Raw genomic sequence first — 13,561 nt, 5'->3', positions numbered from 1 at the left:
AACTTGCTGGACGCTAGCTAGATCAGATACTGACAGGTCTGTAGATGTGTTGCTAAGGAACTGGGAGAACAATACTGTTAGGTCAGACCTTTAATCAGAACCAAAGTTGTGGCTTTCTTTTTGAGCAGTGAAACATCTCATATTCAAGAAAGGGAAGGAAGCGATTGATACTGAACAAGACTTTCAGAGATGAATTATATTGTGAATGCAAGTATGGATAAGGCTTCAAATGTTTGTAAGTGAAGTTAGAAATGTTCTACCATGCACAGTGATATAACTGTTGGGAGCAGCAGACTTAAACAGAACTTGTCCTAACACAGCCTCCTCTGCCTGTCCTGTATGGTATGGTGCTGACCTTTTCTGTATGACAGGAACTTCTGTGTTTTCATCGTAGCCATAGTTTAAAATATCCTACCAGTAGCTGTCTGGAGAAGTTATTACGATTAGAGTCTAGAAACTAGAAAGACAGAAATATATGATTTTTTTCTCTTTCCTTTGCTTGCTTACTTAAAATATATAAAGCTTTATACATTGTACAATATATGTAATGAACTATTTTTAAAAGCTTATAATTAGTCCAAACTATTTTATACTTAACTTTCTGATGAATCCCTATTGATCAATAAATAAAGAGGGTACAAATATGTATCTTTAACATAATGTGAGGTCCAATAGCTTCTAACAAAAAGAGATCATATTATATTTACAAGATGGTGCTGAATGCCACAATATAGCCTTACAAGTGCGCTTGAGAGTCACACTGGTTGACCAGTTCAAGAAGGTCCAAGGCTGATGCAATGGCTAATGTACTTTATGGAATGTTCTGAAGTATCACCAAAGAAATAGCAATAGGATTGAATAAGTATTATCATTCGACTTTGGTAACGTGGCAACATATGCTGATCACAAAACTGTTCAAAGAAAAGGGGGGTGGGAGAAGGCAGGGAAAGTGGAGAGTAACTTGAAGCGTGGAAAAATGATCCGCTTGAACTCATTCTCAGGGAGCTTCACCAGTAGATATTCTCTATGATGGGTTAAAGGGGAGGTTATCTGAGGGTGTCATCAGCCTGTGTGAGAAGAGGACATCTAATTTTTAAAGAGTACTGTTCAAAACTTAATACAATTTGGTAGCTGAGAACTGTTGAAATACTCATTTTTTACATGAGGGAAACATACTGAAAGTATTTACTGAAACATACGATATACTTTGCATTGTGTGACCTTTTTAATTGAAACTGGACATCTTGGAAAATCAGTAAAAACTTGTATTTTAAAAAGGATATCAAATAGTATGCACATAGTGGATCATGTTGCTTTAAAAGGTTTATTTATGTAGGTGCAAGATAATTTTTAAAAAGTGATTGCTAATTATGAATAGTAGGAGGGGGGAAATCTATCTGACTGTTTCTTTAGGAAATTCTGGCATCTTGTATTTCTAGTTGTGTTATTGTTCAAAAGATTTTTTCATATGTATGCCTCATTAGCTCACCAGAGATGCTCTTTAATATAAATTTATTTTTGTTTGTAGTTATAATGACAGTCACGTAGGTCGCCAGTGTGAGGAGTATATAAGCCTGAAGCATCACATGGAAAGAAAAATCCAAGAAGTAGAAGGAGAGCTTGCTTGTCAGAAACAGGTATAGGAATGTAGAGAAACAAAGTTGTGTTGCTACGATGCCACCTATCAATCATTTATGTATTATGATAATATTATGTTTTAATATTGCTATCATTGTGTAAGTGTGTATTTTGTTTTGGTTTTGCCTTTTCTGTTTAAATTTGTGAGAGGTATAATGACAATTAAAATATATATATGCACTACTTGTTTAGTAGCTGTTGCTTTACTTGTCTGGCAGCTGCCTCTTGTAACGAACTGTTGGGAATGTGTTTAGTAATCTGAGATCGTGTAAGATTTTTTTTATGTAGGCAGCACACTGCTAAATTTATTAACCTTGAAACTGCTGAAAAGGTCAGCCTCAAAACTAGAAGCAGTAATATACTATATATATATTGTATTTTTATATAATAAAAACTAGAAGATGGGTAATATACATTGTTTGTTATACATCTGATTACAAGTCACTTTTTTCCCATTCTGCCTCTTACATTGCTGTAATTTCATCATAAAAGAATAGTCTTACTAACTGTCAGTGGAATTTGACCTTCAGCTGTGAAACCTTGAGGAGATTGCAATTTTCTCACCTGTCTATATTTTAAAAAACAACAAAACCGTCTTTCCTTATTTTTGTATGAACAGGATATTAAAATAATATTTTAAATTATTTACATAGCAATGTGGTCAGTCATTATAACTAGGATGTTTAATTTTTGGCCTCTCATCCAAACAAATACAGTATATAATTGGAAGTGAGCTTGTGAAATGAAACTGCTTTTCTCTTGACGTTAAAGAAGAAAAAGAAGCAGTGTCAGGCCAAAAATCATAGAATGACTTGGTTTGGAAGGGACCTTAAAGATCATCTGGTTCCAACTCCCCTGCTGTAGACAGAGATGCCACCCATTAAATCAGGTTGCCCAGGGCCTCATCAAACCTGGCTTTAAACACTTCCAGGGATGGGGCACCCACAGCTTTTCTGGGCAACCTGGTCCAGTGCATCACCACCCTCTGAGTGAAGATCTTCCTTCTAACATCTAATTTAAATCAACCGTCTTTTATTTTAATACTGTTTCCACCTGTCCTAACCTATCCCCCTGTGTAAAGGGGGGACACCTTTATTTTATGAAGTATAAATGTTCCTGAAAAACAAAATACAGTATCAACATGTTTATTGCTTAGAGACAGTTACACAGTGGACTAACTAATTCTAAATGACCAGTGGCCAAGTAAAACCATGGGTACAGAGGAAACTCCTGTTCATGAAGTTAATAATACAGACATTTACTCTGGTGTTTTACTTTCCCATTTTCTGAAAACGATTAATAGATATTAATAGGGGTAACATAGGAACACTTTTGGGAAATGAAAAATCGCTGTCCATTTTGCAGTAAGAAGATGAGATAATGAAGTCAAATTATTTTTCTGCGGAGGCATTTTTTGACAGAGCCAAAAGGTATATGCTTTGAGTCCCTGTCGTGTAATTTAAAGAAAAAAATCATTTTCTTTGTTTTCCTTTTTAAAAAAAAAAATCTCTATTCTCTTTGTACTTTAGATACTGATGTCCTTTGCTTCCCCTTCTTTCCCTCTCTCCTAGGCTGATGCTGATCTACAGAAGACAGGCTACAGGTTGCATGAAATGGAAACTCTTCTTTCTGCTATGACTGTTGAGAGAGAACAGACGATACAAGCATCATCGTTGAACTATGGTATTTTACCTGAAGGAGAGAAGGTTAGACAACACTTCATGTCTTGGCTTAGATAAATTCATTCTGAGATGAAAATTTTATGGGCCTTGTTTCCACTGGATTTCTTGTAAAGAGTTCCTCTAAGGCACCTGTTTAATTCAAAATACAGAAATACGTATCCTGGAATACACACATGGTTGGGTGTCATGGGCTTCATTATGACTGATCTGCTGCCTACTGGGAAAATGAACAGTCTGTATGTAGAAAGACAACGTACAGTACCATTGTGGCCCATCTGAATGGAAAGAATTGTTTTCTGGAATGTACCTGAGACTCTTCGTTAGTTGCAACTTGGGGTCAATTTGGAAGCTGTCAAGTTATATTTTGAAGCTTTGCCTTTAAAATTCTTAATTTGCCAGCTGTTTAAAATAATGTCCTTTATTTTAGTCTCAGAAACAAATTTTCCTTTCATTCCTACTTAAATGCATATGTTAAAAAAAAAAAAAAAAGAGTTCAAAATTGGAAACATAATGCCAGCTTGAAGCCATGCTGGAGGGTTGTGCATTAAGAGTTGAAAATGGTCTATTTTAAAAGAGTGAAAGTAATGACTGTGCTGCAGTGCATCCTACTGGGCAGTTACAGATACTCAACAGTAGACTATTAAGTGTGTGTTATCTGATCTTGCTGAAATAAACAAAGTAGTGTTAGGCATGCCCAAGTGTTTTCTACGGAAAGTAATGTATTCAAGAAGATATCTCATGAAAACATTTTTTATAATAAAATAGGCAAAGGTAGACTGGAGCACACACTTCTTACGGAGCAAGTTGTTTTTCCAGTTTCATCTGAAACTGGTCTGATTTGTAAACTGTTCATTCAAATACAGAGAATAAAGATTGGTAAGGGGACATTATTTTACTGTTCACTTTCACTATTCTTGCCCACTGTAATCTGTTACTGTTGCTGGTATAAATTTGTTTTCACTTTCACAGTTTTCTTTATGTTCTTATATTCTCTATCTGTGTTACATTTTTGGCCTGTAGGACAAGCAGTACCCATCTCAGCAAAACTGTTTTTATCTCTGATGTGAAGGGTCACTGTTTCAAAAACAAACAATAAAAAATATGTAGTATTCTGAACTAGGACCTTTTCTTTATTTTTTTTTCTGTACAAAGTGAATTGTAAACAAACATGAAAAAAAAATGATTAAAAGTTAAAAATTGGTAACATTTGCATCAGTGATTCTTCCTAAAGAAGTAATAGTGTCTTGGCTAGCATCTTCTTTGCACTACTGAGACAAGAAAGATTAATGTTTAAATACATTGTAGTACAATATCATCAGCGTATGGTTCCTTTCTTCAAATTGGTCTGAGACCCCCCTGAAAGTGCTAGAAATATAGCACTAGTCATTCTTGGGCTTTAATTTAGCAACAGATATGAAACACACCAGCCTGGAAAGTTTTGCTTGTGATTGCTTGAGTTTGAGTATGGCTTCGATCACGTGCCTAGAGTACGCTAATACCATACAAGTGCATTGATAAGGAAAGATCACTTAGAGTAACTCTGGATGAAAATGTGGTCTTCCATTTAGACGCTTTTCCACTAGCAAAGACCTGGAACAGTTGTATTCCTGTTTCAGACCATAATGGTTCATATGTGTGTTGCAGATTGAGATGCATTTCTCGTCCCTAGAATTCAGAATACACATGGTTGATATACTGGTACCTACTGCTACCTTTCTCTTCAAGTCTTTTCAGTCTCCCTTTCCTCAGTCCTCACCTAAACAACCTTGGAGAGATTGTAAAAGCAGAATAGAGATTATTCTCATATTCTGGATACCCCATACTCTTAGGGCAGAAAGAGCCACAGGAGAGGGACTGTGAGGCGGCCACTGTCCTTACAACAGGGAAATTTAATTTGAAGTCCATTAGCGTCCCAGCTTTTAGATCACTCCCTTGGAATAGGTTTGCAACTGGTAAGTAAGGGGACTGAGGAAAGTGGGGAATAGTGGAGTAGACTAAAAAGGAGTAGTATTAGAAGCCAATGCAAGGCATAAATGTTGAATTTTAAGTATTTTGTTGACCTGTGTCCTATGCACAGAGCCTTGAATTGCCTTTCCCTCTGGAGAGGCAGGACTGCTACTTTGCAATAATGAAAGATTAGGGTTGAATACAAAGAAACATTTTGGGGGCTCAGTAACATAAATTAGCAGCATTCAATACAAATATTACAAACACATTAGACTCCTTTTAAAAAAAAAATCTGATCTGGATGGTTTGCAAATTAAGATTAATTCAGTGACTATAATAGTGTGTATTCTATAATTCTAGGGCTTTATCATACTCCTGTACCAAAAAGTATCTGGTTTCCCCTAGTCTATTCTTGGATTGAAAGTATGAATATCTGTGTGTGTGGTGGTGTGGCGTGATCTGTATTGCTCATGAATGAAGGATTGTTATTGTGTTGTGCTTTTATTTTACAGATACTTCAATATGATGATAAAAGTTATCTTAGAAAAGATATTCCAATCTTGGAAATGCAGAAGCTGAAGGAGCAGAATGCCAGCCTTCGGGCTGCTGTTGCACAAATGAGGAAAGAAATGGAGAGTCTTGATGAACAGATGCAGTCCTCTCTTCCTCTGACAGAACAAACTGTCATTGGCCTAACTACAGAAATCTCGTCACTCGCTCCTGGTAATTTGATGGAAAGGGCTGAGGGTGTTGTTACATAGATGTATGTGTAACTGTCCTGCATGCTTTTTTTTTCTTCCCTTAGGTGACACTCTTAGCTTAAGGAAACTAACATTTTTAAAATGTATCAGAATTAAAAATACATAGTACTTTCAAATGCATCCCTTTTATCAAATACTGTCACAAATCAGTGGGTGACTAACAGACTTGTATCCTCTCTTAGAAACATTTTAGTATATCACTGATTAAAAACTTCCATCTTTTTTCTTTTTGCATCAATCTTTTTGGGAAAAAGCTGATAACAGAAAATAAATACATGAACTACAGAAGGCTTGTCCACTACATTTAGAGATATTTTGTAGTAAATTTATGAAAATTTTTGAAGTTTGATTTTGGTTGGCACTAGTACAGGCCTGCTTGGAAACAAACGGCAATTTTTCTTCATAAACATTCTTGTGACTCTTAGAACTTTGGAGAAAATAGGGAAGGAATCAACTATAACTTAGTAATGGAATAATGAGCTCTGATTTGTTTTCATTAAAAAAAAAAAAAAAAAAGAACAGATGAGAACTTTTTCAAGGACTTGTGTGGAATAGCTAGCCCTGTTTTTTAGCACATTTTACCAGTTATGTAAGTGCAGGTAGATAGCTTTTTTTATGCATCTTTCTATGCGTCGTTTATGTAAACATTTAAGTTCTGATTGCTCTAAGCTATTCCAGAGCCACTATGAATTGTTTTCTGTATTTCAGAAAACTAAGGTAACACTGGTAAAAATTACTATGTTGTACCAAGCTGTCATTAACAAGCTGTCATTAAGCTTCTCTGTTTTAATTTTGCAGTAAGGTTGGATCTGTCACATCAGTTTGCAGAATTAGTTTTAAACTGTTAACTTATAACGTGAAATAATGAGCTAATAAAGTCTGCATTTTTATTAAATTTAAGCATATTTTTCTTGGTAGCCTTGCTAATAATGAGACATTAGCCTTGCTAGTAATGAAACATTAATAACCACTTAAAGCAAAATTTATTATTTTTAAATAAAGTTCTTTCTTACAAGCGGTTAAAGTTGTTCCACTGTTTTTTAAAGATACAGTCCAAGATGCAGAAAATTTTTGCCTGCCAGAGTTTATCAGTGTCCAATAGAACCAGTCATTTTTGTCAGCTGATACATGTTTTCAGAAATTAATTATCAATTTCTTCTTTGGCTGAAATTATTTATTCATCTAAAAGAATTCTTCTTATATCCCTTTAAAAATATATAGAGATTGTTTGATCTCTAAAAGAGCTTATAATGTTAAATGCAAAATTTTTAAGACAGTGGGAGAGTAACTTAGAAGGGCATTTCTGGTTTCCAGAAAGTCCCTTGCCTTGTCCACATAATTCAAAATGTTCAGACTCCCATTTTTACTGTAAGTAAAGGAAACATTTTTCAGAATTGATTTAAATTTCTTGGTGATTTTTTTTCAGCTGTGATAGAAAGAATCTGCTATGTCTTAACTATTCTTGCTATACTGAGTATTGACAGTTTCCCAACAATTAAATGATGCAGTATTGGAAGAAATAAAAACTTCTGTCTGTGCGCTACTTACCCACGAATTGAACTTTGTAATATGTCGTTGATAGATACTTCTGTATTTTGTAGATGACTGATACTTACATATTGTGAGACTACTACTTTATTTCCTCAGCTCTGTTTACAATACATCTACTGAAGTAGTATAAATGTATAGTAATAAGAAAAAGTTCTGCAGCTATTGCTGTGAAAGCCCAACTATATAAATATGTATACGTTCATTTTATACTCCTCTTTTTTTTTAAAGGTTCATTTTGCACAGACCAAGTTTCAGTTAGAACCACATTGAACAACATCAATGTCAGCTCAAATAACTTGGGTTGTATAATAAACCCAAACACAGAAAAGGTATGAAGAGATTTAAACTACCTAAAATATGTATGTGTAATTAATAATTAGCATATTATTTTATATACTCTTATTTAGTCAGGAATGAGCTAGCAGTGTTTTTTTCAGACAAACTTATGCTCATTCTTTCTAGGGAATAAATTTTGACTAATTATTCCCTGGCACAAGTCATTTCTGATCTTTCAAGCTCTTTTTGATATTTTTCCTCCCCCACTTTCAAATTGTTAAGCTGTTGTGTATCACCTGAGTTTTCTGTTTCAAATTTGCTAGCCTTTTTTTAATATCTAAAGTTTTTCAATATGCTTTGAGGTGGGTCAAGATGATACTGTAGATACTGTATCAATAGTGAACTGTAACCAGCAGCTACTGTGAAGCTTTGGTTTGCATTTGCTTTTTGTTTTATGAAAATATGAATTTGAGCTCCTGCCTTGTCTTTATTCTTTTTCTTCACTTTTTCTTTTTTTAGCCTCTTCTTATTCTACCCTTTGTCCTCCAGAAAAAGGAACTGGAGATATTGTATGAGATGTATGCGTTTTCCTTTAGAGGAACTGACGTGCAAAAGCATTTTCACAAAACAGGCTCGACAACCTGAACTGTCACAGAAGCGCTGCGGGGTACTCCCTGAGGTGGGCTGGCTGGCTGCCTGGTGGTTTTCCTCGGAGAGCCTCGTACCTGCCGGCTCGCGGGGCTCGCTTCCGCCAGTCCATCTCTAGGGGGCGGTGCTGACTGGGCAGCGAGGCCCCGGTTCGGCGGGCCGGCCTCGGGGGCCTTTTGCATAGCTCGTAGGCCACCGAGGGGCTAAGGACCTGCTCGGTATGACTGGGAGAAACCGCTGAGTGCCTTCGTAGGTTAGAGTTCACACCACAAAAGAGGAAAAAGCTCATTGGCTCTGGAAGCGTTTTTATTCAGTTCTAGGGTTTGCAAATGTTAATTCTCATTACGTTGTTTTAAAGGGTAGGAGCAATGTTGGCATTAAATTATGACAGAGGCATCTCTCAGTAAAAATAATAATGGGATTGAGAGCTGAAACAATAAAACAGAATACCAAGTAAGGAGTAAGTCATTATACGTTCTCCCCTTACTGCCTCCCAGAGATTTCATGGTATAGCAAAAGAATTTTAAAGTACGACAGGTTAAAATACAATTTCTTTTTTTTTTTCTTATTATTAAGTCATCTGTAAAATCTACCGATATCTGTTTTCTGATTTAATTTTACTGCTAAGACTCACCACTAACTTTCTGAGTTCAAGAAAATTGAAATAATAACTAAGTAATAAAGAATGATGAGAGATAATTACATTAAAAGCTAATAGGTTTAAGGGTTTAAGAGCTGAAACAATAACAATGTTTACATAAAATCTCAGAACCTTCTGAACCGTGTGTGAAAACGTGCACAACCTACCATCCACAATGATGTTTAATATGTTTAAATATTGCATCATTTTGCTGAATATAAAAGTAGTTTTGTTTGTTCCTACTGTGAAATTACATTTAGGAACTTGTGTGCCAGTATAGAAAGATCTTTTTTTCCTCTTCTGCTACTTCCAGAATTAGTTGAAAACTGAATTATATACCAACTATTCTTTTCTTTGGCAGAAAATATTTTACAAGCTACAGTCCCAGATGCATTCTTATTTTCTTTGTGTTCCTTTAATTAGGGATGAAACCTCAAAAAAAAAAAAAAAAGTGAGTGTGGCTTTGCCTTGGAGACACTAAGATAGTTACTGAATGTTCTCTGTGCCAGAGATAAAACCTTTGCTTCATGGTGCTAAATTGTAACTGAATTCTCAGGGCTGGATACGAGAATAAGAATATTTTGCAGGCAGCAATCTGCATCTTCAGTATGAAATAGTGAATTACTCTTGCTTTATGTGTATAAACAAGTAGTAGGACAAGGACCTAAAAAGAAAAAGATTTCTGAATTTCAGTCCTAACTCTACATCTTACAAGCTGTCATTGTGTGTAATGCTGTTGAATATTTTTATGAAAAGGTCATGTAAAATCATTTTTAAGGAAATAGTATTCTTCTCAATGACGTGCATTGCACTTTTGCCTCTTGGTACAATGGAGGTGGTACATAGTATGACAGTTGGTAGTACTGTAAGTGGGCATTACCTTTACCTCTCTTTATGTTAAGCCTCGGTGTTTTAATTTCACTGTGTTTGTATGAGGACAGAATGTAATAATTTTCAGCTGCTTATGTTGATAGCTTTGATATAAATTACTTTCTGTACACCAATGTGACGTGCTTTCCTTCTTCCACTGTGATGTCTTTCATCATGTTTTTACAGATTCTACCCCTGCATTTATTTCTCCACCCTTCTGTCTGTCCTGGTTTTAGCTGAGATTGAATTAGTTTTCTTCACAGAGGCTTGTAGAGTGCTGCATTTTTAGATTGGTGATGAAAAATAGTGTTGCTAGCCCACTGATATTTTAGTTGTTGCTGAGCAGTGCTTGCACTGAGTCAAGGTCTTTTCTGTTTCCCTTGCTGCCCTGCCAGTGAGGACACTGGGGGCACACAAGAAGTTTGGAGGAGCCACTGCTAAGACAACCGACCCAAACTGACCAAAGGGTTATTCCATACCATATAATGTCATCCTCAGTAATACAACCTGGGGAAAAGGAGGAGGAAGGGAGAATGTTTAGAGTGATGGCATTTGTCTTAAGTAACTGTTATGTGTGATGAGCCTGTGATCCTGGAAACAGTTGAACATCTGCCTGCCAATGGGAATCACAGAATCACAGAATTTTCTAGGTTGGAAGAGACCTCAAGATCATCAAGTCCAACCTCTGACCTAACACTAACAGTCCCCACTAAACCATATCCCTAAGCTCTACATCTAAACGTCTTTTAAAGACCTCCAGGGATGGTGACTCCACCACTTCCCTGGGCAGCCCGTTCCAATGTCTAACAACCCTTTCGGTAAAGAAGTTCTTCCTAACATCCAACCTAAAACTCCCTTGGCGCAAAAAGCAGTGAGCTAATTCCATATTTTCCTTTGCTTGTGTGCACAAGTAAAATATCTTAAACCATGAGTTCTTAAGCTTGTACCTTTTTGTTTTTTTCTGCAGTCCCACTGAGGGGGAGTGAGTGAGAGACTGTGTGTTGCTGAGCTGCCTACCAGGATTAAACCACAACACTTACCCACAGTGTTTGTGGACTTGTATGCTTTCTGTTTATGTTCTCAAGGGCTTCCTCTTTTATTCTCCTTTTTTCAGATATGTGAATCTGAAGAAGTAAGAGAATGTTTGGGAGTTGCGTGACATACTAAGCCAATGTGGTGGTTTTGTTTGTTTTTTTGCTAGTATGGTGCGGTGGTTTTACCGTGCTAGGCAGCTGAACACCACAACCGCTCTCTCACTCCCCCTCCTCAGATGAGAAGGGGAAGAAGTAAAGGAAAGAACAACTCACGGGTTGAGATAAGGATAATTTAATTAAAGAGAAAAAAATATTATTAAGGAAATATTATTATTAATTAAACTATTCAACTAAAGGGTAAAAGGGGAAAGGGAAAGAGGGAAGGGGAAAGGGAATAACAAAACAAAACAAGTAAAGGCTATGTGGAAGTGCAGAGGAAAGAAATTACTCTCTACTTCCCACAAATGAGCGATGCTTGACCACGTCCTTGAAGCAGGGCCTCTACGCACGTAGCCGGTGTTCGGGAGGAAGACAGACGTTTTTGCAACGAGAGCCCACCCCTCCCCTCTTCTTCCTCTTTACACCTTTTATTGCTGAGTGTGACATCATATGGTATAGAATATCCCTTTGGTTGGTTTAGGTCAGCTGCCCTGGTGATGTTTGTTTCTCACTTTTTTGCCCACCCCCTAGGAGGGTTAGAGAGAGTCCTGATGCTGTGCCAGCACTTCTCAGCAGCAGACACAACACCGGTGTGATACCACTGCTGTTCTAGCTACAAGTGCAGAGCGCAGCACTGTATGGGCTGCTGCAGGGAAAGTTAACATCCCAGCCAGACCCAGTACATATGGATAACACCTTTCAGTGTGTACTCTTTGAATCACAGTGTTCAGGGTGATTTTAGCTGAAAGCTGATTGGGACAGCACCATTACAGTGCGCTGCACAGTTACAGTGTATTACACTTCTATTTTGTTTATATACAGAAGAGTAAACATGTAGATGAGCAAGATTTTTGCAAAACTATTTTAACGTGGGTGATGTTTAGATACTTGTGGTAATGTATAATATTAAAAAAAGTCTTTAGGGAGACTATTTGTTTGGTGAATGATGAGTAGTTAAATAAATATTGAAACATGTCCCCCTGCAAAGGGGCTGAAAGAAGCCAGGCTCTTGAAAAAGGTGGATGTGATTCTATGATTCTGTTCTATTCTATGATTCTACCTTAATGATTCTATGGTCTTTTGGGTAAATACTTCGTATGTGCAAGACTCAATTAGGGTTGCAGAGACAAAACCGATTATAGAATCTACTTTTTATTCTGCAGCCTTTCTCTCTTAACAATGTTTTAAATCATATCCACCCCACATGTGCATATGCACACAACAATTACATAAAAAAGGGTTTGTGGTAGCTTGTTACTTGCAGTAGAATGTTTTTTCCACGTTTTATTTTGATATTATCCTCTCTCTTGTTTACAGTTATGTGGTGTGTATCCTATATGTATTACTTCACACTTACAGTTAACAATATGGAGCATACTTGTTGGAACTTCCTATTCCTAGGCTGTGATAGTGATTTATTCCATGGTTTAAATTTGTCCTATATTGCTAACAAAATCTTGAAAATGAACCCTCGATAACAGGTCATAGATTTCAACTTTGCTCTTTTTCTTCAACTAGCTTCTAATGCATGTTTGTATGAATCTCTGAACATGCAGACCACATTTTCAAAATACTTTAAGTTCTGTTTTTTTGTTTTTGTTTTGTTTTGTCTTGTTTGTTTTTTTTTTTTGTTGATGTTTGTTTGTTTGTTTGTTTGTTTTGTTTCCAGGGGTCAAAAACCAAAGCTCTTGAAGAAAAGACGGTAGATTTTGACCCTACCTCAGATAACTGTTGTCCCGATGTTAGTCTTCAGTATGGTTTCAGCTGCCCTCTACAAGGAATGCAAAATAAACTGAATGAAGCAGCAAGAAAAATACCAGTTCTGAGCCAAGAGAAGCAGCAACTGATTGAAATGGGAGACAGACCCAGAGCAGATATTGGAATGATATTAAAGGAAGGTAAATGTATTCTAGAAAAGAGTGCTAGCTTACACATTTAGAATAAAAGCTGTGAATCAGTTGATTCTTTGAACTGGAGAGAGCTAGGTTTTAATATGAAAACAAAGTGCTGGACCTGGCTGATCCTTGAGCTGGATAGTTTGTGAGACTGAAGTGCTAGCTGTTCCAACTTAGGTTATCCTGTGATATAAGTCTTAACACAAAACCGTGATAGTTTGTAGTCAGAAACTTTTTGGTAATGAACATCTTCGATGTAGGATTCCCTGGTGCTTAGATGTCAGTTTGGGAACTGGAAGTTGAACTAATACTTTTAAGAACAGAAGAGAGGTGGTTTATCTCTTAGGATGACAAAATTATTTATGAAAGTAGAAAGGAAAGCTTACTATAGGATAACATAGAATCAAGAGTATATAAAACGTAAGAAAACTTCACTGTAGACATTTAAATATCATGCAAT

At 36.4% G+C, this 13,561-nt stretch overlaps 1 protein-coding gene across 12 annotated transcripts in view; it reads left to right on the top strand.

Annotated features, from left to right (window-relative positions):
• The window catches only part of CCDC57 (coiled-coil domain containing 57), a 42,520-nt gene that overhangs the window by 17,686 nt on the left and 11,273 nt on the right, over window positions 1–13,561 (top strand). For 10 of the 12 annotated variants that reach the window (XM_035342451.1, XM_035342455.1, XM_035342447.1 and 7 more), the window contains 5 exons: window positions 1,529–1,637; window positions 3,210–3,343; window positions 5,776–5,990; window positions 7,808–7,908; window positions 12,876–13,104. In XM_035342451.1, coding sequence (XP_035198342.1) covers window positions 1,587–1,637; window positions 3,210–3,343; window positions 5,776–5,990; window positions 7,808–7,908; window positions 12,876–13,104 — 730 coding nt within the window. In that variant the 5' untranslated portion in view covers window positions 1,529–1,586. The remainder of the gene's footprint in view (window positions 1–1,528; window positions 1,638–3,209; window positions 3,344–5,775; window positions 5,991–7,807; window positions 7,909–12,875; window positions 13,105–13,561) is intronic. The other 2 variants (XM_035342458.1, XM_035342459.1) reach the window with 1 other exon arrangement.

Source organism: Oxyura jamaicensis, chromosome 18 (assembly GCF_011077185.1).
Source record: "Oxyura jamaicensis isolate SHBP4307 breed ruddy duck chromosome 18, BPBGC_Ojam_1.0, whole genome shotgun sequence".
Taxonomy (NCBI): domain Eukaryota; kingdom Metazoa; phylum Chordata; class Aves; order Anseriformes; family Anatidae; genus Oxyura; species Oxyura jamaicensis.
The sequence above is the reverse complement of the archived record's forward strand: the minus strand, read 5'-3'. Positions and strand labels throughout refer to the sequence as shown.